General features: G+C 39.3%; 3 protein-coding genes across 3 annotated transcripts; 1 reads left to right on the forward strand and 2 right to left on the reverse strand.

The window, feature by feature from the left end:
* The first annotated feature begins 267 nt into the window (after positions 1–267).
* On the forward strand, positions 268–3,703 carry LOC109217326. Its single transcript, XM_019381568.1, has 4 exons — positions 268–728; positions 3,028–3,153; positions 3,228–3,311; positions 3,422–3,703. The coding sequence occupies exons 1-4, from the start codon at positions 422–424 to the stop codon at positions 3,556–3,558; spliced, it is 654 nt and encodes a 217-aa protein (XP_019237113.1). The 5' UTR covers positions 268–421; the 3' UTR covers positions 3,559–3,703.
* A 3,218-nt stretch (positions 3,704–6,921) lies between these two features.
* Positions 6,922–11,541, reverse strand: LOC109217327 (GPI transamidase component PIG-T). The gene is made up of 5 exons (XM_019381569.1): positions 11,124–11,541; positions 9,182–10,429; positions 8,513–8,662; positions 8,241–8,421; positions 6,922–7,428 (listed from the first exon to the last, which is right to left on the reverse strand). The coding sequence occupies exons 1-5, from the start codon at positions 11,340–11,342 to the stop codon at positions 7,253–7,255; spliced, it is 1,974 nt and encodes a 657-aa protein (XP_019237114.1). The 5' UTR covers positions 11,343–11,541; the 3' UTR covers positions 6,922–7,252.
* A 7,978-nt stretch (positions 11,542–19,519) lies between these two features.
* LOC109217325 lies at positions 19,520–20,041 on the reverse strand. Its single transcript, XM_019381567.1, has one exon. The coding sequence runs from the start codon at positions 20,039–20,041 to the stop codon at positions 19,520–19,522; it is 522 nt and encodes a 173-aa protein (XP_019237112.1).
* Positions 20,042–26,041: the final 6,000 nt, after the last annotated feature.

Genomic DNA, 26,041 nt, shown 5'->3' on the forward strand with positions numbered 1-26,041 from the left:
TAGTTCCCGTTAATTAAATCAACAGCCAAGGTTTGTTAGATAATTGTCGGAGGCAAAAGTGCTCATTTTTACAAACTTTAAGCACTAGAACAGCTTAGAGATAATTCTAAAGGGACTAATTTAGATTTATCTGAAACATAAATGACCATTTCGCCATTATTTAAATATTTTGAAGAAAAAAAGAAGACCCGCAAACACCACTCCGACCCGCGGATCGGAATCCGGGTTAACAAAGGTTTCAGACACTTCCAGAGGTCCGTTAGAACTTGAAAGAGAAAACACAAGTCCACTCACTACACATTCATCGTTTCACAATTTTTGCACAACGTCAGAACTCCACCCACCAAGATTAGCTATCTGCAGAACCGAATACAGAGAAGAAAAGGGTTATTATAAAATAAAACAATTCCAAGAAAGAAAGATGAGTGGAGGGGATGATAAGAAGAGACTAATCAAGTTGTTCTGCCCTTCACTACCAAAGATAGTAGCAATAATGGCTTGGGAAGACCAAAGACTTGATCTTGGTTTCATTGCACGTGTTTTTGGGCTTGACCCAGCACATATAAAGCTAAATGGTCACTTTATTAGTAGAGGGGTTGATTTTATTGCTTCCTCTGTTACGTGGAAGTCCCTTCTTTCGTTCTTCTCTGCTCGTGGGTTGTCCATTGGTGACTCTGATTCTCGCGCTCTCATTGTTGAAGGAAAGCTCTCTAAAGTTGGTTCCAAAAGTAAGCCCCCTTTGTTATCTCTTTGCTTCTTTTTTTCTTTCCTCTTTGTTGAACTATAGCTTGATATAATAGCAAGGGCGGACGTAGTGTACAAGTTATGTGTTCATCCCACCCAGTAACTTTGACTCAAATTTTGTCTGTGTTTAAAAATTTATTAAATAAATACAAATAATACATGTCGAACCTACTAAATCAAATGAGCTATGGTAGAATTTCGAACTCAAACTCAAACTCAACAACAACAACAACCCAACCCAGTAAAATCACACCAGTGGGGTCTGGGGAGGGTAGAATGTAGGCAGACCTTACCCCTACGCCTGAGGGAATAGAGAGGCTGTTTCCGGGAGACCCTCGGCTCAGAGACAAACTCATGGAGTTCATATCTTGAATTCGGCTATGTAAAATTTGAACCTAGTTTCGAATTTTTTTCTTGTGTGGGGGGGTAAGGGGGGGGGGGGGGGGACACTTCAAAATATTTTTGGCAATGGGTAGCAGTGAGTTTAAACCTTTACCAGCTCCTGTAACAGATCAAACTGAGTGAACTTCTCATTGAAAAGCTTAAATTGTTGGATAGATGAAACACATATTGTTTAATTCTGCAAAAATAATAAATGGAAAATCAAATATTGAGTTCTATTTTTAGGCTGAACCAGGATAGGGTCTATATGGGAATCATGAGAATGTCTTATTACTTTATATTTTAGGCTAACAACACCAATTGTTTGATAAAATTTGCGTTGTTATATTTTCCATTTCAATATATAACCATGCCAATTTTATCAAACAATTTGACGGGGCTTCTGTGTTGTTGATACACACAACATACGCACACACACAGAGAAACATATGCTTACTTGTGCTTTATGGAAGTAGTGATTGTTGAGAATATGCAGGGTTGGATTATGTAATCCTCAAGAAATTGATTGCCCTAGATGAAAATTCTGCTTCAATGTTCATAGACATCTTAGGTTTTGCTGGGAGAAACCACAAATAAGATAAATCTACAAATGGTGGTAGATATTTAGGACTACTAATGTTAAGTGTAAATACAAGCAGTAACTTGTGATAGTGTTGGAACTTTTGTGCAGAAGTAAAACCGTGAATTTATAGCCTGCGTTTTGCTCAAAAGTTCAATTTGATTATTCAGGAAGGTTTAAGTTTTGCAAAATTACTAGGCTTTAGTGATGTTAATGTTCTGGAACATGAAACGGAAAAAAGGTTTCAGATGAGTTTTCAAGCTTTATCTGTTTGTACATAACGGGATAAATTATGATTTTCTTTTACTCTAATCCATCGGTCCATAGCCTTATAGATCTGATATACAGATCTATTGATTTTGCATTTTCTCTTATTTGTGACTTCAAAACATAAGATGCAGAATTGATTAGTTCCTATAAGCTTCTAGATTGAAGGATTACAGACCAATGGCGATGACACCTTGACATTTCTTATTCATCAATAAATGCATGAATAACTAATGGATGATATGAAGAAAGTATGACAATATATTATGTTTCAGTCCAGCTATTAAGGTTGACTGAATATCACTCAAGTTGATGTCTTCTAAGTGTGCTACTCCGTAAGCGTCTCCCTCCCTGGCTTGAGTGTGCGCAAAACAAAATGCTAGCACATCTTATGCAGTAAGCTGCAGAATTGAATAAATGGTGGCAGAATATTCCATCCTGTATTTGGTGGACAGTCTGGAATGAGAGGAACTCCAGATGTTTTGAGGATGTCAGGAACCCCATTAAGAGAATCATAATGAAATGTTTAATACTTTTTCTTCTTTGGTGTAAAGAATGCCCTGTAAATGATAGTGACTCCATACGTGCTATCATTGAATCCTTGTTAGTTTTTGTCGTGGGGGAATTCTTTACTGTTTTTGGGATATGTATTTTCACTTCCACCAGCACAAACTTAGTGCTGTTTTCTTTTATAAAATGTTATCATTCTCAAAATAAATAAATGTTGCATGTCATTCTGAATTGCTGCTTCCAAGCTATTAGTCTGGCAGCTCAAAATTGAAGGTTGACTAGTGCGTAAATGTATGTGACCCAAAAAAAAAAAAGAATCATCAAGGGTCGTAGGTTTCGGTGACGAGATATCATTTTGAAGGATGGAGCCATCAGTTCAGCTGCTGTCATGGATAGCCCTGCTGCAGCTTGTTCTCGTAATATGAAGCAAAGACTTAAGTTTTTGAAGCTATTTAGAAGTCATGTGTGTGCTTATTTACCTCCCACCACCATTCTCCTGCTTACGAACCGTGATTTAAAGTATTTCTTGTTGTTGAATCGTGCAGGAACACATAGTCCAATAGAAGTTGAAAAGGGAGTGCTCTGCATGAAGGAACTCAATGGTGAGAGAGAAGAACATCTTGAGGACGCCAACTCCCTCAGTAACAAGAAATTTAAGGAAAGCAATAGAGGTAATGGAAGGTTTAGACATTCCTCTCCATGAAGTAAGCTATATTATCCATCTTATATAACTTTGCTTGTGCAGGAGTGGCATTGAACCTAAAAAGGAAGCTGTGTTTGGAAGATTCTGGTCTGTTGAAGAGAACAAGAACAAATAAATGTGATTCAGGTTTGCTACAATGGAATAGGCTTAATTGTGTCTTATATCTCAATTCCCTGAACAGTAGTATTCTATCTCTTCATTTCTACTCAGAATGGTTGTTTCTGGTGTAATTTCAGGTATAAGAGAGAGAGAAGTTGATTTTCAAAAAGCTATTTCAGATAAGCCACTTGTATGCAGTTTGGCTAGTGAAAAGCTGAAAAGGATTAGAGATGATGAGATGGTTGTAACTACCCCTTTCAAGAGAATAAGATAATTTAACCAAATACTGACAGTTAGCAAGTTGTAAATTGGAGGCATGGTTATCATTGTACTCACCTGTAAATCCTTGCTAATGGGTTAAAGTAGTTGATGACAGAATTTTAATGTGGGAAAAAGCCTTTCTTGAGTTTGTCAACGTAGATTATATGACTTGCCTTTTGTAGTTTCCGATAGGTGAGATGGCTTTTTCCTTTTCTCGATGCCTACATTATTCACCATATAATTAAATTTGTGGTATTTGAAGACCACATTACCACCTAACGTTGTGGTATTTAGCCACTCCATTTCAGAGGCAAATCTCTGGAGACGCCCGGAGGTGAAAGGTGTTCCAGTGGCTTATATTAGGGTGATTAAGGACATGTATGATGGAGCTAAGATTCGGATTAGGACAGTGGGGGTGACTCGGAGCATTTTTTGGTTGTTATGGGGTTACATCAAGGATCTGTGCTTAGCCCGTTCTTATTTGCTCTGGTGATGGACGCTCTGACACACCATATTCAAGGGGAGGTGTCGTGGTATATGTTATTCGTCGATGTTATAGTCCTGATTGATGAGATGCGAGGCAGTGTTAATGAGAGGTTGGAGGTTTGGAGACGGACCCTTAGTCTAAAGGTTTCAAGCTGAGCAGGACTAAGACAGAATACATGGAGTGCAAGTTCAATGGCGTGTCAAGAGAAGCAGACATAGAGGTGAGGCTTGCCTCTCAAGTCATCCCTATGAAAGGGAGCTTCAAGTATCTGGGGTCGGTTATCCAGGGGATGGGGAGATTGAAGAGGATGTCACGCACCGCATAGGGGTGGTGTGGATGAAATGGAGGTTAGCGTGTGGCGTCTTGTGTGACAGGAAGGTGCTCCCGGAACTTAAAGATAAGTTCTATAGAGCGGTGGTTAGGCCGGCCATGATGTATGGTGCAGAGTGTTGACCAGTCAAGAATTCCCATATCGAGAAGATGAAAGTTGCAGAAATAAGGATGCTGAGATGGATGTGCGGACATACTCGGCTGGATAAGATTAGGAATGAAGATATCCGGGTGAAGGTGAGTGTGGCTCCCATGGATGACAAGATGCAGGAAGCTAAGTAGATGGTTTATGCACGTGCAGAGGAGAAGCGTAGATGCCCCGGTAAGGAAGTGTGAGCAGCTGGCCTTGACAGGTATGAGGAGAGGTAGAGGGCGGCCTAAGAAATATTGGGGAGAGGTGATCAAGCGGGACATAGCGCGGCTGCAGATTTTCGAGGACATGGCCCTTGATAGGAAGTTGTGGAAGTCGAGCATTAGGGTTGTAGGTTAGGAGATAGGAGGCTAGTCTGATAGTGTTATGCTTTAGGCTGCTGGTGGCTCCAGTTGTGTCCTTAGTACTTCATTAGGGTTGTCAGTTAGGTTGTAAGAAGATAGTCTGGAAGTGTTTTGTCGTAGGATGTTAGTGGATCCTGTTGTGTCCTTAGTATTCCATCACGTATGTGTTATTACTTGTCTCTCTATTTTCTGGTTATTACGTTGTTGGAGTTATCTTTCTGGATTCCTTTGCTGTTACTGCTACATTGTCTCGTTTCATCTTATTGTTTCGGGGGTCTATCGGAAATAACCTTCCTACTCCGGAGGAGTAGGAGTAAGGTCTGCGTACACACTACCCTTCGCAAACCCCACTTGTAGAATGTCACTGGGATATTGTTGTTTGTTTGTATCTTCTTCTTTTTTTCAAAAGTTCAAATTTATTTACTAAAGCAATAGGGTACTTGTCTATTTAACCTACCTTTCGAAACATTTCTTAGTTAGAAGTTCCGGTGGAAAATGGATATAAGGATTAGTTACCTCCTATAGCAAAGGTTGATACCTTATTTATTTAAATAAATACCCTTTTAAAAAATTATATTCCACAGCTACCTTATGATTTTTTATAGCCAAATATCTATTTATGGCCACCTCCTACCCTTAAGCCATAAAATAAGCTTTGTATTATTTTTCTCTCATATCCCCTCAAATTTCTCCTATCCCCTACCCCATATCTATTCTCCCTCTCTCTCTCTCTACTTCCCGATGTCTTCTCCTCTACCGGACGCTGGAGCAATTGCCACCGTCACCGTTTCGACCGTGGCCGTTATTCATTGATACCGCCGCCCTCAGCCTCCCAATCTCATTCTCTGACGCAACATATCGGATCAACAAAAACCTCCGTTATTTCGCTGGTAATTACGTGCTAATCGTCGGCAACCGGAGGCAACGGTGGCGAGCGAAGACTGGATACTGATGTTGCTTCAACGAGACGACATTAGGGTTGCCTTGAACAAAGACGACGAAGTTGGGGGCTGAGCAACTTGAATTTTCTGTTAATATATTTCAATGTATCTCGTTGTATTTCATTGTATTCATTGTCTTTTTTTCATTGTATTTCAATGTATCTCGCTGTATTCTATGTAGTTCATTGTATTCATTGTCTTTTTTTTCATTGTATTTCAATGTATCTCGCTGTATTCTATGTATTTCATTGTATTCACTGTCTCGCTATATTCCATGAATGTATTCATATGTTTTTTTTAATTAATATAATTTATATATTCAGATGTATTATATAATTTCTCTGAAGATTGCTATGTTTTTGGGGTGCTTTTCGGTTGAGAATCTTTTTTATAAATGAAAATACAAAATTTGTGTGTTATAATTGAGTTTGTTGAGTTATATTAAGAGTCTATTATGTTAATTGATTCACTTTCCGTTTAAAAACAGTGTAATCCCCCATTTCACGCCGTGAATACAGTCGAATACAATAATCTGTCCAGCTGTAATCCCATGTTTCACGCCATGAATACAGTCGAATACAAAAATCTGTCTAGCTGTAATCCCCTGTTTCACGCCTAGAAATGCTACTGTATTCATGAATACAGTAGCTTAAATACATCGAATACACTCTAAAAAATCTGAAAACATAGCTATAGGAAGTAATATAGTAAATGGTAGCTACAACTAGCTAATAACCACTAAAACATAGTGGTTTCTGAAAGTTTCTCTATAAAAGATAATTACCCATTCATGTTATCCACTAAGAAATGGGTTGGATAATAAACTTTTTAAAAATGAATCAAATATGGATAAGATTCATATTATCCACTTAAAAAATGGATAACCAATTGATTTAACTTTTACATTTGCAAAGGCTCAAATTGGGAATGCCTCAAATTTAGAAGATTAAAAATTCTCCCAAAAGTCATGAATGATATAAATACCCATATTATATATCTGTTAACCCATTTTTTATCTGTCTTAAATATGGATCGGGCCGAATATTTTAACCGTTTTTTGAGTTACCGTTCTTGACCCATCAATATCTGACCGACCCGCCTGTTTGCCAACCCTAGTTACAAGAGTCGAAGATACTGGTACCTGATAATAAAAAAGTAGGGGATGCGAGATACGGGAACAGACATAAAAAGAAAAAAGAAAAAAAGGAACTCGACATAGTAGACCTATCCTAGCCTCATTAGCACTACGGTTTTCAATTCTTCAGCAATCACTCAGAGGGACATGTAAAGCTAAGAGCTAATCGTACACAAATGCGGTTGACAATTAATTGAATGATACAATGCTCAATCCTACATAAGGAAGCTTGAGGTTGATTCATAAAATCTATGCTATTAGTCCCGTGGAATCATGTAACATATTGTACAAAACCTCTTTATGTAGCTTCATTTGGAGGTTATCCAAAGTACTGCCAAGCAACAGCAATACCCGCCACCAGTATCACTCTGAGAATCAGCTTATAACTGACTTTTGATGATGATGCGGACGATTTCGGTGGTTCCAACGGTTTTCCCCTCAATTTAGCTGATAGTTTGGACAGTAGCACGCCTATAGGACTACTGTCCTTGGTAGCTGCAAGCAGGCAAAGAAAAACATCAAATCTGAAACACACTTTATTACCCAATTGTTATATCAACCAACTTCATTTAAATTAGTTGGTGTAAGTTATATGGAGCATCTGTCTCTTTTCTTGTTCATTTCATTCTGCTGCTAATAAAACAAACATCAAGATCAATATCTGAAACTCAAACTCGACCAATATCAACCACGTTCCCCCGTCAAATTAATAGTGGTAAAAAAGGGCAGCCCGGTGCACTAAGCTCCCGCTATGCGCGGGGTCCGGGGAAGGGCTGGACCACAAGGGTCTATTGTACGCAGCCTTACCCAACATTTTTGCAAGCTATGTGAATTCGCTGTGTTCATTATGTTGTATTTTCGCTGTGTTCATTATGTGAATTTGCTGTGTTCGCTGTGTTCATTATGTTGTTCATTATGTGTTCATTTAAGGAAAATAAGGATTTTCTCGGACTAGAGATTCTCCAATCCCACCCTTTAGCCATACACTGACATATAAATATTGACCAGAGTAAGAATAAGTTTGGCAAACACCAGCACGGTGTAAATGAAACAACAACAATACGCCTTAATTCCAGCAAATTGGTAATATATCCTTTTTTATCAGGTAGCAAGTTGGTAAATATCTTTTGCTTTCATTACCAGAAACTTAAAAAATATTAAAACAACTGAGTGGAGAAAAATATACATCCATGCAAATCCAACTGAGAAAGACTACTTTCACCATCCAGTAGAATCCCAGTGAGGTGTGCACTCTACTTATCAGAAATAAAGCAACATGATAGTTATATTTTCAGAGAGAAATTTACCTTTATTTTTCAGAAGCCTCTCCTCCTCTTCGACACGCCTACGTAGTGCATTAAGAAGTGATCCAAAATATAGAGCAAATACAGTGCATGTAATTGTGATGACATTGTATGGCATGCTAAAATCAGGAGTGGTCAAGGGTACAAGCAATACTTCTGTGTACCATAGAATAGGGCTTTCTTCCTGGAAAGAAGCAGATGCTCAATAGGATGCATATTCAATACAATATCATATTACATAAGAGCTTCACTTGTTTAACAATGCCAATTGGTACCTGTAGCTTGGATAAGAGAGGTGACTTGCAAGAAGATTTATCCTCAAATAAATGCAGCTTTGTTTTGATCTCGGGAAACCTGATTAAAGCTGATGGAATGTCAAAACCCTGATTAGCATCTGGAGGATACTCATCGATGTGCAGAAAACCCTGTGAAGAAATCCAAAGAAATAAAGGTAACGTTAAACCGGTCGATCGCTGGTGCTAATATGCATCAATTTGCTTTCTACCTGTTCCATTAGATTCAAAATAATCTAGGCCTCACAGATACCTCGGTCAATTCCACAGAGATATAGAACAAGAAATTGGAAATATCACCGTATCGGTTTACAAATAACCATCCCTGGCCCACACAGCTTTACAAGATAATCATACAAGCAGACAAAAAGTAGTTTAAAAATTTAAGACTACAGAAAGGCTGCACAGCATCTGACATCAAATCAACTTATAAGGTATTTTGTCTTTACTCCAAGTACAAATATTCATGTGAAGATGAATTATGTCTATACTTACAAATTTTCTATACAGATACTCCAAACGAGTTATGTTTATACTCTATAATTACCAATCTCCTATACAATAACTCCCAAAATGAGATGATTAGATAGCTCCTTATCAAGAAAATATCAGCAAATTTATTCTAGATAAACTGGAAAAGGCAATTCATACCTTATCAAACTCCAATGTCAATATCACCGAGTTCACATCACAGGGCAATCGCAATGCTAATTCCATTAGCCCAGGAGAAACCTTGTCTTCAGAAGGCGAGACATTTGTCCTTTCTATGACATCTGCTAAACTATGCAGACGTTCATCTAGATACACTTTGAGCGTGTGGTAATAAACCTTGACATACCAAGGCACAACTTGGAACACATCAACCCGTAACGAGCATCTTCCGTCCTCATCATCAGAAGAATCCGTATACTCACTTCTTCCTACAGATTTCAAGGAGATGGCTATTGCACCCCTTTCATTCCCACTTCCCATAAGGAACCTGCTAGCCTGCAAAGGTGCCAGTTGAGATGACCATGTCACGGGACGCTTCCACCTGAACTCCAAGTCAAATGGCCTTGAATCACTGCTATTTGCTAGAGAATATTCATATAGAAGGGATGACTCCTTGTGAAAGCCATAAACTTCTTTAATTACCCTAACTGGGGAATCAGACATTTCAAAGCTCATGTCACTCCAAGCTTGAGATACCAAATTCTTAACATCGGATTCTTGTTGCATAGCTGAAGTACTCTTCAATTCTGACACCAAATTCGGCTCTAATTGGACATACACGTTACTAGTATTTGAAAGAACACACCTTCCACTAACTTTTCGTCCAAACAACGAGCTCAATGACCAACTTGGCTGTCGTATTGAGCCAAATGTCATGCCACTTCCTAAAGTAACCGGTTGAAGAACAACGGTAAGTGTCTGTTCAAGCACCATTCCGGAACTTGCTTCAGCTAGATCAAATTCATTCGAGACCAAATGCAATCTCTGAGAGTGATAAAATCCTCTGTAGATAGAAGGTCTGTCCATCAATGCAGAAAGCCCAGCTTTGTCTCGGCAAGGAAGCAACTTTAGCCATGGAGTGAGGTTCTCTGTGCAAACAGCCTCACGGGGCAATGTGCCGTACCTGACATTTGTGGTAAATGACTTGAAGCTCCACTGAGGAGCAGAATATGCAGTTGATGACTCTAGGAAGTTAATAGAAGCACAAAAGAGCCCTGAAAGAGCATGGGTTAAATTTCTCCAAGAAGCGTCGACCTGATGTTGTGGAACATCAAAACTAGCCCACAGTTCAACTCCAGGTGGCTTTGCATTTCTACTTGAAATGGGGTCGTATCCACCCCAGCGTCCATAATTCCAGCGACCTTGTGTGAAGGACAGCTCCATTTCTCGAACTCTAAATTTATGAACCTAATCACACAATTGAGTATTATATTTTAATGAATCAACTGCTCAATTACTCATGCACGCATAGTTCAGTCCAACACTCGCCCCACTTCAGCACTTATACATACAACTTTCCAGAATAAAAAAGGAATAAAACAGGAATTGCATGTTTCCTTGGTGTCAGATTTTATCTGATTACTTGTTATCATATCCCTTAAGGAAGGGTACCCATCTTCCATATTAATTGTCTACATATACGACTCTTCTAGAATATCAATCAATTAATTACGCCTCAATCCAAACTAATTGGGACTGGCCATGTAAATCCTCTGTATCCATTCAGCTCTATTTGGTCCCACTTTCGTTCTAATACTAAATATTTGGTCTTTCAAGGTAAATTAAGGCTTCCTTAAAGTTCAAAGTTGTTAAATCTCACGCTTATCTGTGCACGGCTTACTTAGAACTAAACAAAACTGATAAATGTGGGAACTAATGCAAATGTAACGATAACAACTACATCTTAATGTCGACTAGTTAGTATTCTATTCCTATATAGACCCTTTACTTTCATTGTGCTATGTTAGCATTCTTTCTAATTGCATATGATTTTTCCACCTCGTCCCCTACCATATACAGAGCTAAAAAAATGCCAATACGAAACTAAATAAAATCAAAAAATATTCATTGAGATAATAAGAAGCCCAAATTGAAAGTGTACCAGCTGATAAATGGATTTGGGGAAGAGACTGTGGTGGGGGCCATGAGTGCGAGTTGGGGGGATTTTACTTTCGAAGTGAAAATGCGCCAACACTTTACGATCTGGTAATGGCCTCAACAATAGTGCTTCTGAGAACTCTTCACTTTGTTCGGCAATAATAATTGACCCGAAGCTCTTAAAGAGCAGAATAAATAGCAAAATTGATCTTAATCGAACCATTAATAATGGGCCTCTTGCTAATGAGCGTTACCGCTGATATTGGTACTGGGGATATTTGAAGAGCAATTCCGCCATTAGAAGAGCTTCAACGTGTGTTAAAACTTAGATCAATGGTTTGAAGAATTTTGGATCCATTTGGGGTTTTGGCTGGTTGACCCGTTTAGACCCTGGAATGCCCTTGGATCCGATCCCATTTGGTTTCTTTTTTTCTTTTTCCATTTAAAATGTTCCCCGTCTTCCTTTAATTTATTTTTTAACGGGGAATTACGCTACTTGTCACTTGGCCCAACAGTCCAGCAAAAAATGGCCCACGTTTGAAGCCCTTACCTGATATGGCACAGGTTGTACATAATCTGAAAATTATTTTTCACCAGTTAGCCCACCCTATTTTTTTCTTTTCTTCGTTCTTCTTCTTCCTCTTTCACGACTTTGCACCCCAAAGTTTCTCTATCATTATATATATTCTTCAATTCTCCTTCCAGATTCAAAGTTGATAATCGCTATTAAGATGAGAAGAAAAAATATCACTTAAAAAAATTATTATTTTTGAAGTCACCATTAAAGGTCATTCGAAGCTTCAATTTCAGAAATTGAATTTTTCGATTTTGTTAGTTGTTTGGATTTGGGTGTTGGCCCTATTGATTGGGATCGTCAAAGGAAGTTCAAAACTCAAATTTGAAGTGATTTGGAGCAGATTTGAGGTAGATTTGAGTTGAATTTCAGAAATTGAATTTTTCGATTTTGTTAGTTGTTTGGATTGGGTGTTGGCCCAATTGATTGGGATCGTCAAGGGAAGTTCAAAACTCAAATTTGAAGTGATTTGGAGCAGATTTGAGATAGATTTGAGTTGAATTTCAGAAGATGCCCAAAGAAGAAGAATAACCAGTGAAGCTCCATTAATAGAATTCATTTATATAATAGTGTATAATATTGTATAAGCAATGTATAATAGTGTATAAACACATCTTATACATTATTTTATACAAGGCTGATATATTATTTACAGGTATTTGGTGGATTTCTCACATTTCTTCTTCTTCTTCTTCATCAACTGCTACACCTATATACATGGTGTATCACTAATATTTTCACTACTGTGCTTATACATTTTTATATATATATATATATATATATTTATACACTTTTATATATATATATATATATATATATATATATATATTTATAATATACCTCTTTGTATAAAAGTGTATAATATTGTATAAAAGTGTATAAGCATCTCTAACGAATTTTGTACGATTTTCATTTGCAATTCTTGATTAAGACTATTCCAAATCTCCACTAAATGACTTAAAACTTTGTATACAGTCTACTTAGACTAATTTTAATAAGTTCAAACAATACCCACTCCAAATTTCTCATAAAATCATATTCAAAAACTAACAAGATTAGCATTAAAGAAGATGAGGTTTTAGATTTCTCGCGTCTGTTTGTGAATTTTCTTAGTTGTGATAGGTATGTAGAAACTTGAGGAAAAAGGAGAATGGAAATATTTCACGCTTGAAGATATAGAGAACAAAAAAGCTGGAAAAAAAATTCAGATCTAAGCTTATTAACTCATTTGGTGTCCAACCCTCTATCAACTCATTTGGGAAGTATTTATATGTTAGGGCCGAAATTCACCAGTCTAAATCCAAGTTGGAGTCTTTTAACCCGCGACTTTTAATTACCGGGCTATAGACCTCGCGAAGCCAGGCTTATAGCGCGGTCAAGCTGGCTATAGACCTCGTGAAGCCTGGTCTGTAGCACGGTCAATCTGGCTATAGACCTCGTGAAGCCTGGTCTGTAGCGCGGTCAAGGTGGCTATAGACCTCGCGAAGCCTGGTCTGTAGCACGGTTTGGGTACTTGATGCTTTTGTGCTCTTTTCTTGCATTTTTGTCCTCTTTTTGTGCAGCTTTCATTCGACATTTCCTTCCAATGCTCCTACACATTAAACAACACAATTTAGCTCAAATATTGCACAATTAATCACTAAACCAACAAAATATAAGGCGAGTAATGTACGAAAAGTATAGCATTTTGGCCTAACATCACCACCCCACACTTAAACGTTGCTCGTCCTCGAGTCAACTACCAGTTCAAACCTATAGCACTTTATTTTCTTTTAGCACATCCGAATCACACCATATCTATGATCATGGTTGATAGCAACAATTCAACTTTAGCATATGCCTTCAACACACACTTCCCCTTACTCTATGCCATACTTCAAAAATTTATGCAACAACAAGACAAAATGCTCGTAACAATCCTAGCCACACAAACCGACTCAATATCACAATGCATTCATGGCTTGAATACTTAACATCAAAGATAAATCTAATAACGTCACTTGTCCCTTGCGAAATCATGTGCCCTCACAACACGAACAAAAAAAGTAAGTTGAATCCACACACTCGAATCAAATATTAATATATATTTTAAGGACTCAGATAAATCAAAGAAATTCCTCACTCTCACAAAGAAGTCACAAGCATGCACAAAGTACCATAGGCTTGTCCATTATGTAAACTTCTACTAATGTAGGCTTGCTCGATCTAAAATTAATTAGGACTTTTTATGGTTATACTGTGGGCTAAAGGATGGGTAGGATAAATTTAGGAATAATGAGTAACCCTCCTAAGCACTTTAACACATCACATAATAAACTTTAAGCGCAAATTCTTCAATCAACTTCAATTTTACAAACAAGATCATACCCCAAAAATATTCTCTATTTCTTTAAGCACTACTTTAAATCATACCTACTAGCAAGGACAAGATATTCTTATTTTCTTTTGCTACATATTTTTTTTTTCAACAATACTTTTTCTTTTCTTTTCTACCATTACTGCTAGTGGTGTATTCTTTAAAATATAAGTGCACCTTTATTTCATTCATTAGTTCCACTCAAAAGCCACCCAAGTTCCCTCCTTACTTCTTTTAGCGCTCATTTTATAATTAAAGTGCCTTTAAGAGGTAAAAGGATCAAAACAGTGATAATTAAGAACAAAGGGATAGGCTCGGCCTCAGAACACTCTAGCGTGTTGACATCCTCATCTTCTGGGAGTCGTTGGCCATCGCCAAGCCCAACCAGCTGCTGGGCATGAGCATTGAGCAGGAAACGCTCCTCCAAGATGGCCCTCTCCTCTGTAGTGGACGGCTATCCTGCAATCCTAAGCTGCAAGTCCATCATCCCATATAAATGGGCCATAAAGCTGTTATCTCGAGGCACCTGTCACTGAAGCCATAACAGTCTCCTCCTTAACCCAGATGTTGGTGATGTCCGTTAGTCGAGGGGTGGAGGAATGACTACATCAAAATCTCGCTCCTCCACCTCTTCTTTTCTCAGGTAATGAGTCAGCATGTTAGCAAAGGACAATCTATCAATTCTCTTGCTTGTTCTCACCTAGGCCATTTGGTAGCGTATAAACTAGTCCACATTCACTTTCTGAACAGTCATTAGGAAGTACAACAGGCATACCCTTTCACGGCTAATAAGAGTCTCATGGTTGCATGGTAGTAGTCGCGTGTTGATCAATTTCAACCACAGCTGAGCTTCCAACTTCATCTTTTTCTTTAGAAATTTCCTATGACGTTGGGTCTTCTTGTAACGAACCCAAGCGGCCACAGAATTGACAACACAGAGAGTGTATCTCAGCGCCAGATATGTTGGACGGGTAATAAAGTTATCCAGGGGTTCCTGGGGAATATTCGGAGCTCCCAAGTAATTGCATATAGCGGATGCAGAAAAATCAATCAACCTCCCCCGAATAGGCACCAGCTGCTCAGGATCATTCGGATCATACCCAGCATAAAACTCATGGACAAAGTTTACATTGATATCCTAGTGTTTCCAAACACGTGCTCAACCCAAGATCATGAATACCCTTCCAAATTGCTTTATACTTAGCTTTTAGACGGAGCTCATGAATAGCCGACTCAGAATGTATATGTCTTAGCAGACAAATCTTGTACAAGTCCTTGGCAGAGGTGGGTATTCTCTTAAGTCTAAATTCCAGTTGTCCCACCTGCTGAGGGTGTGAGGCTGCTATAGATCAACTGCTTGCAACCCCTCTCCCTGACTTGAAGTGGCCTCCCCTCCTTTCCTCTTTTTCGGTGGAGGCGCAGAGGAAGCCTTGGCTTTGGAAGGAGTAGTGGCTTTGCCCTTTCCTTTATCGCGATCCTTCTTAGGAGGCATGCTCGTACCTTAGATTCTTAGGAGGGGAAATTTCTCTTCAATTGATGTCGCTAGTGAGTGAAAGAATGGATAAATGAATGGCTTCAATGGAGTTTGTGTGTGAGGGGGAGGGGGAAATTGGGACGGTCAGAAGGGTGGTTTGTGAGAGTGAGGAGTAGGGTGTTTTGTGAGATGGGAGGTTAGGGCGGGCAGTAGGGTGTTTTAATTAAGTTATGTGTGTGTGTGTAGTGTTTTAAACTGGTGGGGATTAAAAAGGAAAAAAAAATTCACAACTAACCTGACCTCGCGACAGCACTGTATCACGAGGCATGCATCGAGCTCAACACGAGATCAAGCACGCTACAGAGTGTGCGGCGCCAGATCTGTAGCGAGGTCCAGCGCGCTATATGCCATGCAGTTCGAGCTGTGTAGCGAGGGGGATACCTGGCGATGTGAGGTCTGCTGCTAGGTCCGTTGTTCTTTAGGCTTTATGGCACGATGTAGACATCGAGGTCTGGAGCGTACTCATATGATTTTCATTCTGTGTTGTGAATGACTGCAAGCGCTATGACCTCCCAACGTGCTCTAGTACCTGTTCAAATACCAAGAGTTGACTAAAACATGTTAGTGCCTAAAAACAAAGAGAAAATTCTAGTTAAGATAAAATAAACTACGAATTGGGTTGCCTCCCAACGAGCGCCTTAATTAACGTCACAGCATGACGAATTCAATATTACAATGGGTTCCCTTCCACAAAGTGCCTGATTTAACATCGCGACATGATGCAGGAAATCGAACTTAAGGTTCACTCAACATTTTTGGCTCTTGCAAATGAGTCACCGATACAACTTTTTCCTCATCCATGCCCAAGTAATGTTTCAACCTTTGCCCATTGACTCTAAACTTGTGAGAGCCATCTTATGATGCAATTTCTACGGCTCCAGTGGGATGCATCTCTATCACACAGAATGGTCCTGACCATCTTGACTTCAACTTGCCCGAAAATAACTTCAACCTCGAATGTATAACAATACCACATCTCCAGGTTTAAAATTTCGCTCAAGAATATTTTTGACATGCATCATCTTTATTCTTTCCTTATATAGCCTTGTACTCTCAAAAGCATGGCAAGGGTACTCATCAAGTTCATGCAGCTCTGTGACTCTACTCGTTCCAGCGACCTCCAAGTCCAGAAGTAATTGCCTTAGCGCCAGAAGGCTCTATGCTCCAACTCCACCGGTAAGTGACATGCCTTTCCAAACCAATTTGTACGGTGACATACCAATCAGAGTTTTGAATGCAATGCAGTAGGCCCATAGCGCATCATCCAATTTTCTCGCCCAATCAGTCTGAGTAGCATTTATAGTTTTGGGCAAAACACTCTTGATTTCCTTGTTCGACACCTCCACGTGCCCACTTGTTTGTGGGTGATACGGAGTGGCAACCTTATGGCGAACGCCATATTTTTCCAACAACTTTGCAAAGGCTTGGTTGCAGAAGTGGGTGCCTCCATCATTGATGATTATTCTCGGAGTACCAAATCAGGTGAAGATATTTTTTCTCCAAAAACCAATAACTCCCTTTTCATCGTTTGTGGGGAGTGCACGTTTTCTACCCATTTCGAGACATAGTCCACAGCTACTAGTATGTACTTGTTGCTATATGAGCTGACAAATGGTCCCATAAAATCGATTCCCCATACATCAAATACTTCCACCTCTTTAATTTGGTTCATGGGCATCTCATACCGACAGGAAATATTCCCCGTCTGTTGGCACTCATCACAGCTTTTCAGCCAAAAGTGTGCATCTTTAAACAACGTCGGCTAATAAAAGCCCGACTCAAGCACATAAATGGCCTCCATACGGTGAAGCATGACATGCCTACAGAACAGAAGCTTGGCCTATCTCGGGAATACATCTACGGATCATGTTATAAACACAAATCCTAAACAAATATGGTTCATCCCAGAAATACATGCGACAATCAGGAAAGAACTTTTTCTTCTGCACAGAGGACAAGTCATAGGGAACAATACCGCTCGCCAGGTAGTTTGCAATATCTGCATACCATGGCGCTACCTCAAGGCTCGTGGCTAAAAGTTGTTCACCTAGGAAAGTCTCCACAATCTATTCCACCTCAACCCTCTTTTCAGCTCCTTCAAGCCTGGAAAAATGTTTAACAACTTGGTTTTCCGTTCCCTTTCGGTCATGGATCTCCAAGTCGAACTCTTGAACCAGTAGCACCCATCAAATCAAGCGTGGATTTGACTCCTTCTTCTCAATTAGGCACCTAAGAGCAGCATGGTCAGTATAAACAATTACCTTCGAGCCTATCAGATATGACCTGAATTTGTCAAATACGAACACTACTGCTAGCATCTCTTTCTCTGTCACTGTGTAATTCAGTTGGGCACCACTCAAGGTTCTACTTGCATAGTAGATTGGATGCATGACTTTATCTTTTCTGTACCTAAGAACTGCTCCCACAGCATAGTCGCTTGCATCACACATCAACTCAAAAGGTTGTCCCAAGTTGGGTGCCACTATGATTGGCGCAGTTACCAGTCTCTTCTTCAACTCCTCAAACGCTACCCTGCAATCATCAGAAAACACAAAGGGGTGATCTTTTTCAAGAAATTTTACACAACGGGTTGGCAATTTTGGAAAAATCTTTTATAAACCGCCTGTAGAAGCCGGCGTGACCAAGGAAATTTCTTATGGCCTTGACAGAAATGGGTGGAGGTAACTTCTTAATTATATCAACCTTAGCACGGTCCACTTCAATTCCCTTACTTGACACTAGATGTCCCAATACTATACCTTCCTGTACCATGAAATGGCACTTTTCCTAGTTAAGTAACAAACTAGTCTCCATACACCTCTTCAACACTCTTTTCAAGTTCAAAAGGCAATCATCAAATGAGTTCTCCACCACTGAGAAGTCATCCATGAAAACCTTCATTATTTCCTCTACCATATCTGTGAAGATGGCCATCGTGCACCTTTGGAATGTGGCGGGTGCATTGCATAGGACATACGGCATTCTCCGAAAGGCATAGATGCCATACGGACAGGTGAATAGTGTTTTCTCTCTATCCTCTGGGGAAATAGATATCTGGTTATATCCTGAGTATCCATCCAGGAAGCAAAAGTGGGACCTCCCCGCCAATCTATCTAGCATCTGATCAATGAATGACAATGGAAAGTGGTCTTTTCGGGTGGAATTGTTAAATATTTTGTAATCCATACATATTCGCCGTCCTGTGACTGTTCTTGTTGAGATCAACTCATTGTTCTCATTTTGCACTAAAGTCATTCCACCCTTCTTTGGCACACACTGAGCTGGGTTGACCTAGTTGCTGTCAGAGATGGGGAAGATGATTTCCGCATCTAACCACTTGATCACTTCTTTCTTCACCACTTCTTTCATGTTGGTGTTCAGCCTTCTTTGATATTCTCTGAAAGGTTTGTGTCCATCTTCCAGTAGAATTTTATGCATACAAAACGTTGGGTTGATACCCTTTATGTCTATAATGGTCCACCCAATTGCAGTCTTGCACACCTTTAGAACCAGCAAAAGATGTTCTACCTACACATCGAACAATCCATATGAGATAATAATACGCGATGTCGAACTATGTTCCAAGAAAGAATACCTGAGGTGGGACGGCAAGGGTTTTAGCTCCAACTGTGGTGACTCTTCGATTAATGGCTTAGCTAGAGGGGTCTTTCTTTCTTCTAAGTGTAAAGGCTCGAATTCGAGCTCTCTTTTCCAATACCCTTGGCCTTCAAGGTCCAATATCCACTCCACCAAGTTCTCACCATCTACATTTTCTAGGTTCATCAGGCAAGCTGCTATGGGGTCTTTTGCATTCAGTGCCTTATCTTCCTCCTCCAGAATCATATCCACAAATCACGGAGAAGTTAGCAAACTCACTGGGTCGCTGCATAGACCTTTTCACATTGAACGTTATCTCTTCATCGTTCAGTCTCATCCTTAGCTCCCTTGTTTAAAATCAATCAGATCTCTCTCAGTGGCTAAGAACGGCCTTCCCAAAATTATGGGAATCTCCTCGTCAACCTGGCAGTCCAGAATGACAAAGTCTGCCGGAAACACAAACTTTCCAACCTGCACAAGTACATCATTAAGTATACCTGATGACCTCTTCACCATTCGGTCGGCTAGCTGTAGTAACATGGATGTGGGTCTTGCTCTTCCAATGCCTAAATTTTTATAGATAGACAAGGGCATCAAGTTTATGCTCGCCCCCAAATCACACAATGCTTTAGCAAAAACATAGCTGCCTATTGTGCATGGAATTGTGAAACTCCTTGGGTTGGATAGCTTCTCAACTATGGGTCTCGTCATGACAACACTACATGTCTGAGTTAGTGTAACAGTTGCCAATTCTTTAAAGTCGAACTTGCGAGACATCAAGTCCTTCATCATTTTTGCATGCCCAGGCATCTCCCTCAAGGTGTCAATCAGTGGAATGTTCACTTGGATCTGCTTCAACATCTCTAGAATTTTGTATACTGCTCATCCTTCTGATATTTGGCTAACCTCTATGGGAAGGGTGCTGGCGGTCTCTTCTTTCCTTTGACTTGAGTTCGATCCTGCTCGGGCACTTTTTCTAATGCCTTCTCTTGAACTTCCTCAGCCTCCTTTGAAACCTCTTTTTCCTTGTTTATTTCCTCCTAGGCTGGCTGGATTCTTACTTCTGTTAGCTTGGTTGACTCATCTACTTCAATTGGTACTTGCACGAGTATCTCGGTTAGTCAATTTTTGCGAGCAATTTCTTGCTCTAGATCAAGAGATCTACCATTTCTCAGACTCACAACCATCAGCTGCTTCGGGCTCTGCTCTTTCGGGTTAACATGTGTGTCCGCAGGTAATGTCCCTTGAGGACGATTGTTAAGGGCCATGGATATTTGCCCTAGTTGAATCTCAATGCCCTTGATAGCTGAGTCGGTGATACTACCTTTTCTTACATCTGGTGGACCTTTTCTTCCATTTTCCCACTGGACACAATGAGATGTTGCAGCATTCCTTTAATTTCATATAACTTATCATCTTGTCGCACTATCTGTTGCTGTTGAGGTTGTTGATAAGCTAGTTGTTGATTCTGCTGATATTACCCTTGATTCCTTTGATAAGGCACAACCTGACCCTATGGCTGCCCCTCTTTGACTGGAAACGCGAAGAGTTTTCAGACAAAGAACGACTAGACAGGTTTTTTGACCCGACCCTTATTTAGGGAGACTAAAACTAAAAGAATGGAGAATGTGACCGAGCCCTGGTATTTGAGCTGCCTACATATCTTTGGCTATAAAGGAATCAGGCCACGTGTAGTTGAGAAGTGAATGAGGTGATGGAGTACCGAGGTGGAGAGCCAGTCGAGGTGCCGTTCCGCTGAGGTTCCAGTCCGCGGTCCCATTATTACATCAAAATCAAAAATGAAAAAGACTAACTAAGCCTATCAGCTACTAGTTACAAGATTCCTATCTATGAATCTTCTGAAGCTTGATCTTGAGTCTTGGTTGGTGCTTCATGCGGACCCTGATCTGACTCTTGATGCTTGTTAGCCACAAGTGTTGGTTCAATCTTCTTCAGCTTTTCAAACCAAAACGGGACATGGAGAGCTTGTAACCTCAACCTTGTCTTGAGCAACTCACATCTTTCATTAACTTCTGGATTCACTTCTTGCCTTTCTTTTTATTTTTCTTTTTATTCTGGATTGTGACTAACTTCTGTTGATCATCTCGGACCGCTGACTCGTATTCTTGACACGAGCTTCTTTTATTGCTGACCTGAATTGCATTCTGAATTGAATCCCCTTTTTTCCAGGTGGGCGCCTGATTGCTGAACTTGAACCGTCTTCTCTTGTTACTTGACATTGTTTTCCCTTGCATCTTGAACCATTTTCCCTTGAAACTTGAACTGTCTTCCTTCGAAACTGCTTTCCTTTGAAGCTTGAGTTGTCTTCCTTCGAAACTACTTTCCCTTGAAACTTGAGTTGTCTTCCTTCGAAACTTCTTTCCCTTAAAACTTGAGTTGTCTTCCTTCAAAACTGTTTTCCCTTGAAACTTGAGTTGTCTTCCTTCAAAACTATTTTCCCTTGAAACTTGAGCCGTTTTCCCTTGTTCTCCAGGTGGGCGCCTGATTTTACTACAAAATAGACAAAACAAAAGAAAATTTTCTGCCCCAGTTTGCACTAGGAAGATTTGTGAGTTGTTAGCAATATTGTAAACCACTTATACTATTGATGCAATGATGAGAGTAAACTAAAGACTAGACTAGGATGTGCATCTCCTAAAAGTGATTGAGCTTGCGGAAAACTATAAACTAAGCTTGACTGAAGTTAAGACTGACCCTATTCTCCAGGCGGGCCCCCTGATTTCCAGAAAACTAAAAGTTGACCCTCTTTTTTTCAAATCCAGACTTCCCTTCTTCTTTTTTTTTTTCAAATTCTAACTTCCCCTTTTTTTTCTAAATTATTATCCTAGGAGAAAATTCATCGGACTAGGTTTTCTATCATAGGAGAAAGAATCATCAGACTAAGATTTTGATCCTAGGAGAAAATTCATCAGACTAGGTTTTCTTTTCACTCTCTTTTTTTTTGGCATCTTAGGAGAAAGATTCATCCGACTAACACGTTTATCCTAGGAGAAAATTCATCAGACTAGGTTTTCTATCTTAGGAGAAAGATTCATCAGACTAAGACTTTGATCCTAGGAGAAAATTCATCAGACTAGGTTCTCTATCTTAGGAGAAAGATTCATCAGACTAAGATTTTGATCCTAGGAGAAAATTTATCAGACTAGGTTTTCTATCTTAGGAGAAAGATTCATCAGACTAAGATTTTGATCCTAGGAGAAAATTCATCAGACTAGGCCTTCTATCTTAGAAGAAAATTCATCAGACTAAGATTTTTATTCTAGGAGAAAGTGCATCAGACTAGGTCTCTTTTTTTGGTATCTTAGGAGAAAGATTCATTAGACTAAGATTTTGATCCTAGGAGAAAGTTTATCGGACTAAGATTTTGATCCTAGGAGAAAATTCATTAGACTAGGATTTTTATCTTAGGAAAAAGATTCATCAGACTAAGACGTTTATCCTAGGAGAAAATTCATCAAACTAGGATTTTGATTGAGATAAAATCCATCAGACTAGGACTTTTATCCTAGGAGGAAAATGTGAACAGCAATGGCAAAATTTTATGCACATGCAGACAAATAAAGGCAAAGATTTGAGAAACTTCCCTTTGCTGGCTCTTCTTTTTCTTTTCTTTTTCTCTTTTTTTTTTTGTTTTTTTTCTCTTTTCTTCTTTTTTTTTGAACCACTTTCCTTGCACTGCGTTGTTCCTGTTTCATACAAAGAGAAATTTGTCAGTTTTGAAAATGGTGGTCGGTTTGTGGCCTTGAGTCTTGGGCAGCTTGGCTTCTGCTCAATCAGCGTGAGTCAGTCTCAGGAAACTTTTGCTCTACGTCAACCCTGATTGTTTCGCACCCAGTACCGTTTGTATTTGCAGCACAATCAACCTTATCCCAACTGGAGATCATTACTTAGGTGGCCTTTTCCGATATCTTGAATGAATTCTTGCTTTTTGAGCAATCTGTCCGTCAGAGAGACTCACCAGTTATCTTTCTTGCACCAAATAGGCTGACAAGAGCCTTTTCGGGGAAGCCTTTGCATGAATCCTCAAGGTATATTGACAGTAACAACTGAGTGCTGGCCAAATTTACTTTATGCAACTGAAAATCTGGTAACAGATTTTGAAATATTTTCTTGCTTGTTTTGACAAGGACTGACTCAGAGTGAAGGACAGAATGATGCAAAGAAACAAGTATTAACAAGAAATGCCCTTGTCGGAAGGACAGAAGGAAGAATTTTTTTTCTCTTTCTTTTTTCTTTTTTTTCCCCAATAACTAGCCTTAACGATCATGACATGCATTTTGGACTTAACAGCCGATCTATCAAACTGACCAAATCTTCCCTTTTACCATTCTTATGACTTTGAAGTCGGGCTTGTTCGTGACGATTCTTTGCATCAGCTTCACAACTCACATTCGACTAGTGGTGCCCGAGGGGTTTTCACTTAACAAGTCACTCTCATTTACTTTCTCTACTTACCGTCGCCTTACAGTGCCCGTGAGGGTTTTCACTAGTAAGACTCTCTCATTTTTTCTTTTTCTTTTTCTCTCACATTCGACTAGTGGTGCCCGAGGGGTTTTCACTTAACAAGTCTCTCTCATTTACTTTATCTACTTACCGTCGCCTTACAGTGCCCGTGAGGGTTTTCACTAGTAAGACTCTCTTATTTTTTCTTTTTCTTTTCCTTTTCTTTTTCTTTTTCTTTTCTTTTTCTTTTTCTTTCCCCTTCTTTTTTTTGCGAGCAACCTGACAGTGTTCTATGTCGCTTAACAACCGTTGCTCATTGCCTGCTTTTCTTGGCATTCTTGAAGGCATATCAGGAGGTCTTTATTTGGATGATTTTTGGATAGGGTTGGAAAGAAGGGACGACATAAGGCTCAAAGTAGGCTCAAAATGAGGGGGTACAGGCTTACAACTCTTGGAATCGACTCTTTCAAAAGTGAAATAAAATTTTTTTGCCCCAGTTTCAGATACTAGGGATTTTTTTTTTGGAATTTTTTCTTGAATTCTTATTTGGTTGGACCGAACCGTGAGGCTGCCTACGTATCCTTTTTTTTTTTATTAAAGGAATCAGGTCTAACGTAGTTCAAACATCTGACCTAACTAATTTTTTTTCACCTTTTTTCTGTTTCTCTTTTTTCTTTTTTTTTTCTTTTTTTTCTTTTTTCTTTTTTTTTTCTCTTTTTTTTTTATTTGCCCCAGCTTCTATTTTTGAGGGCATGGACCTTTTCTTCTTCTTTTTTTTCACTTGAAAATTGCCCCGGTTTGTACTCTTGGGACATGAACTTTTTTTTTCTTTTTCTTTTTCCCTTTTTTTTACTCTTGACTCTAAACTTGATTCCAAAAGAGGGTGGTCAAAGAAAATAACACAGGCTCAAAGGGGTGACAAAAGGGTATAAAGTGTTTGGGTAGCAGAAAAAGGGCCTCCCAACCTCGAGAACGCCAAACATAGTATCTTTTTGCGATCACAGCATTGACGAACATGTCTGTCTTCTTGGTGTGTCGTGATCACAAGACACTTTCCATCCCTTAATGCCAAACTTTCCAACAAATCAATTGATTAAACATCTTCAAGCCCAATCTTCACAATGATTTGAAGGTGAATTTCACTCGACCTTAATTCCCAAGTATTTCAACTCTTTATTCCTCCTCAAAAGTGTTTTTTTTTCAATTATCCAATTCTAGATTAAATCAGTTTCTAAGATCTGGCCAAAATTTTCGCATGCATGTCATGTTATTAGAACTAGCGAGAAAAGAAGAAAGAACAGAATGACACAAAAGGACAAACTGTATTTTATTGAGTAAAGGGCTTGACAACAAGACAAACAACCTAAAATCCGAGTTACAACCCTAAAATAACCCGGATAATGAAAATAGCAACAGAACAGACAGACAAGACTCACACAAACAGAATAGAATAGAAGGGTTTGACTCAATAAAGCAAATAAAATCTGGATCACAACCCTGAAATAACCTAGATAACAGAAAAAACATCAAAACAAGCTACCAAGATTCCTTTCTAAGTGAGCAGGGAATGAACTTTCAATTGATAAGCCTGACATTTAGCCACAAATTTGCTCATCAGAATCACCATGGCCTTCTCCAATTTCAGTCGGCAAGTTCCCGAGAGGATTCTCATACTCCATGTCCATCACACTTTTAAATTTGGGATTCTTGAAACCAGGCGGCAAATGGACATCGAGGAACATATATAGATCCTTGAAGGCAATACTCTTCTGACCTGCCAACCCTTGCATGTTTTTTTCAACCGTCGTTCTAAGCTTTTTACTCTTTGGGTCATTTCTTCATGTGCCATCTTTCGGGCAGGCTTCTCAATATTTGCAGGAAGATCAAACGAGTACGAGCGGTACTCAGGAGAGTGGTACTGCTCTTGCTGTGTAGCAAATTGTGACTCATGACAAGGTTGTCCTTGGCCATTGGCCCATGCTTGACATATTTTGGTCATTTGCTGCTTCAGTATTCTATTATCCTCAACCACAGTGGACTCTTGTCGAACCCTCTAACCCTGAGTCATTTGAGCACTTGTAACAGCTTCGATGTCAGTTATGGTATTTCATTGAATCTTGTGTTTCCAGCTTACCACAAACCGACCACCTCAACTTTCTTCACAATTCAAAACAAAACATGTTAGGATGGACTCAGTCAGTCCTTATTATTATCAACATTTTTTTTTCATTTTTTTCATTTCTTTTTAATGGTGATCGAACCTGATGTGGGTTGCCTACGTATCATGTGGGAACATGAATCAGATCTTGCGTAGTTCGTGAAGATCAAGAATAAAGTAAATACACTAACTTTTTTTTTTTGAATTTTTCATTTTATTTTTTCGAAAGAAAGAAAATA

This window comes from Nicotiana attenuata, unplaced genomic scaffold, assembly GCF_001879085.1.
Source record: "Nicotiana attenuata strain UT unplaced genomic scaffold, NIATTr2, whole genome shotgun sequence".
Taxonomy (NCBI): Eukaryota; Viridiplantae; Streptophyta; class Magnoliopsida; order Solanales; family Solanaceae; genus Nicotiana; species Nicotiana attenuata.

What these genes read in the sequence shown, in the direction of transcription:
- LOC109217326 (XM_019381568.1), top strand. Translation starts at nt 422, where the DNA reads ATGAGTGGAGGGGATGATAAGAAGAGACTAATCAAGTTGTTCTGCCCT. An exon ending in CTCTAAAGTTGGTTCCAAAA is followed by an intron (nt 729 to 3,027) that starts GTAAGCCCCCTT and finishes TGAATCGTGCAG; the next exon opens with GAACACATAGTCCAATAGAA. An exon ending in AACAAATAAATGTGATTCAG is followed by an intron (nt 3,312 to 3,421) that starts GTTTGCTACAAT and finishes GTGTAATTTCAG; the next exon opens with GTATAAGAGAGAGAGAAGTT.
- LOC109217327 (XM_019381569.1), bottom strand. Translation starts at nt 11,342, where the DNA reads ATGGTTCGATTAAGATCAATTTTGCTATTTATTCTGCTCTTTAAGAGC. An exon ending in CTCTCTTATCCAAGCTACAG is followed by an intron (nt 8,422 to 8,512) that starts GTACCAATTGGC and finishes GCTTCTTTCCAG; the next exon opens with GAAGAAAGCCCTATTCTATG. An exon ending in GAGGCTTCTGAAAAATAAAG is followed by an intron (nt 7,429 to 8,240) that starts GTAAATTTCTCT and finishes GCCTGCTTGCAG; the next exon opens with CTACCAAGGACAGTAGTCCT.
- LOC109217325 (XM_019381567.1), bottom strand. Translation starts at nt 20,041, where the DNA reads ATGTTGAAGCAGATCCAAGTGAACATTCCACTGATTGACACCTTGAGG.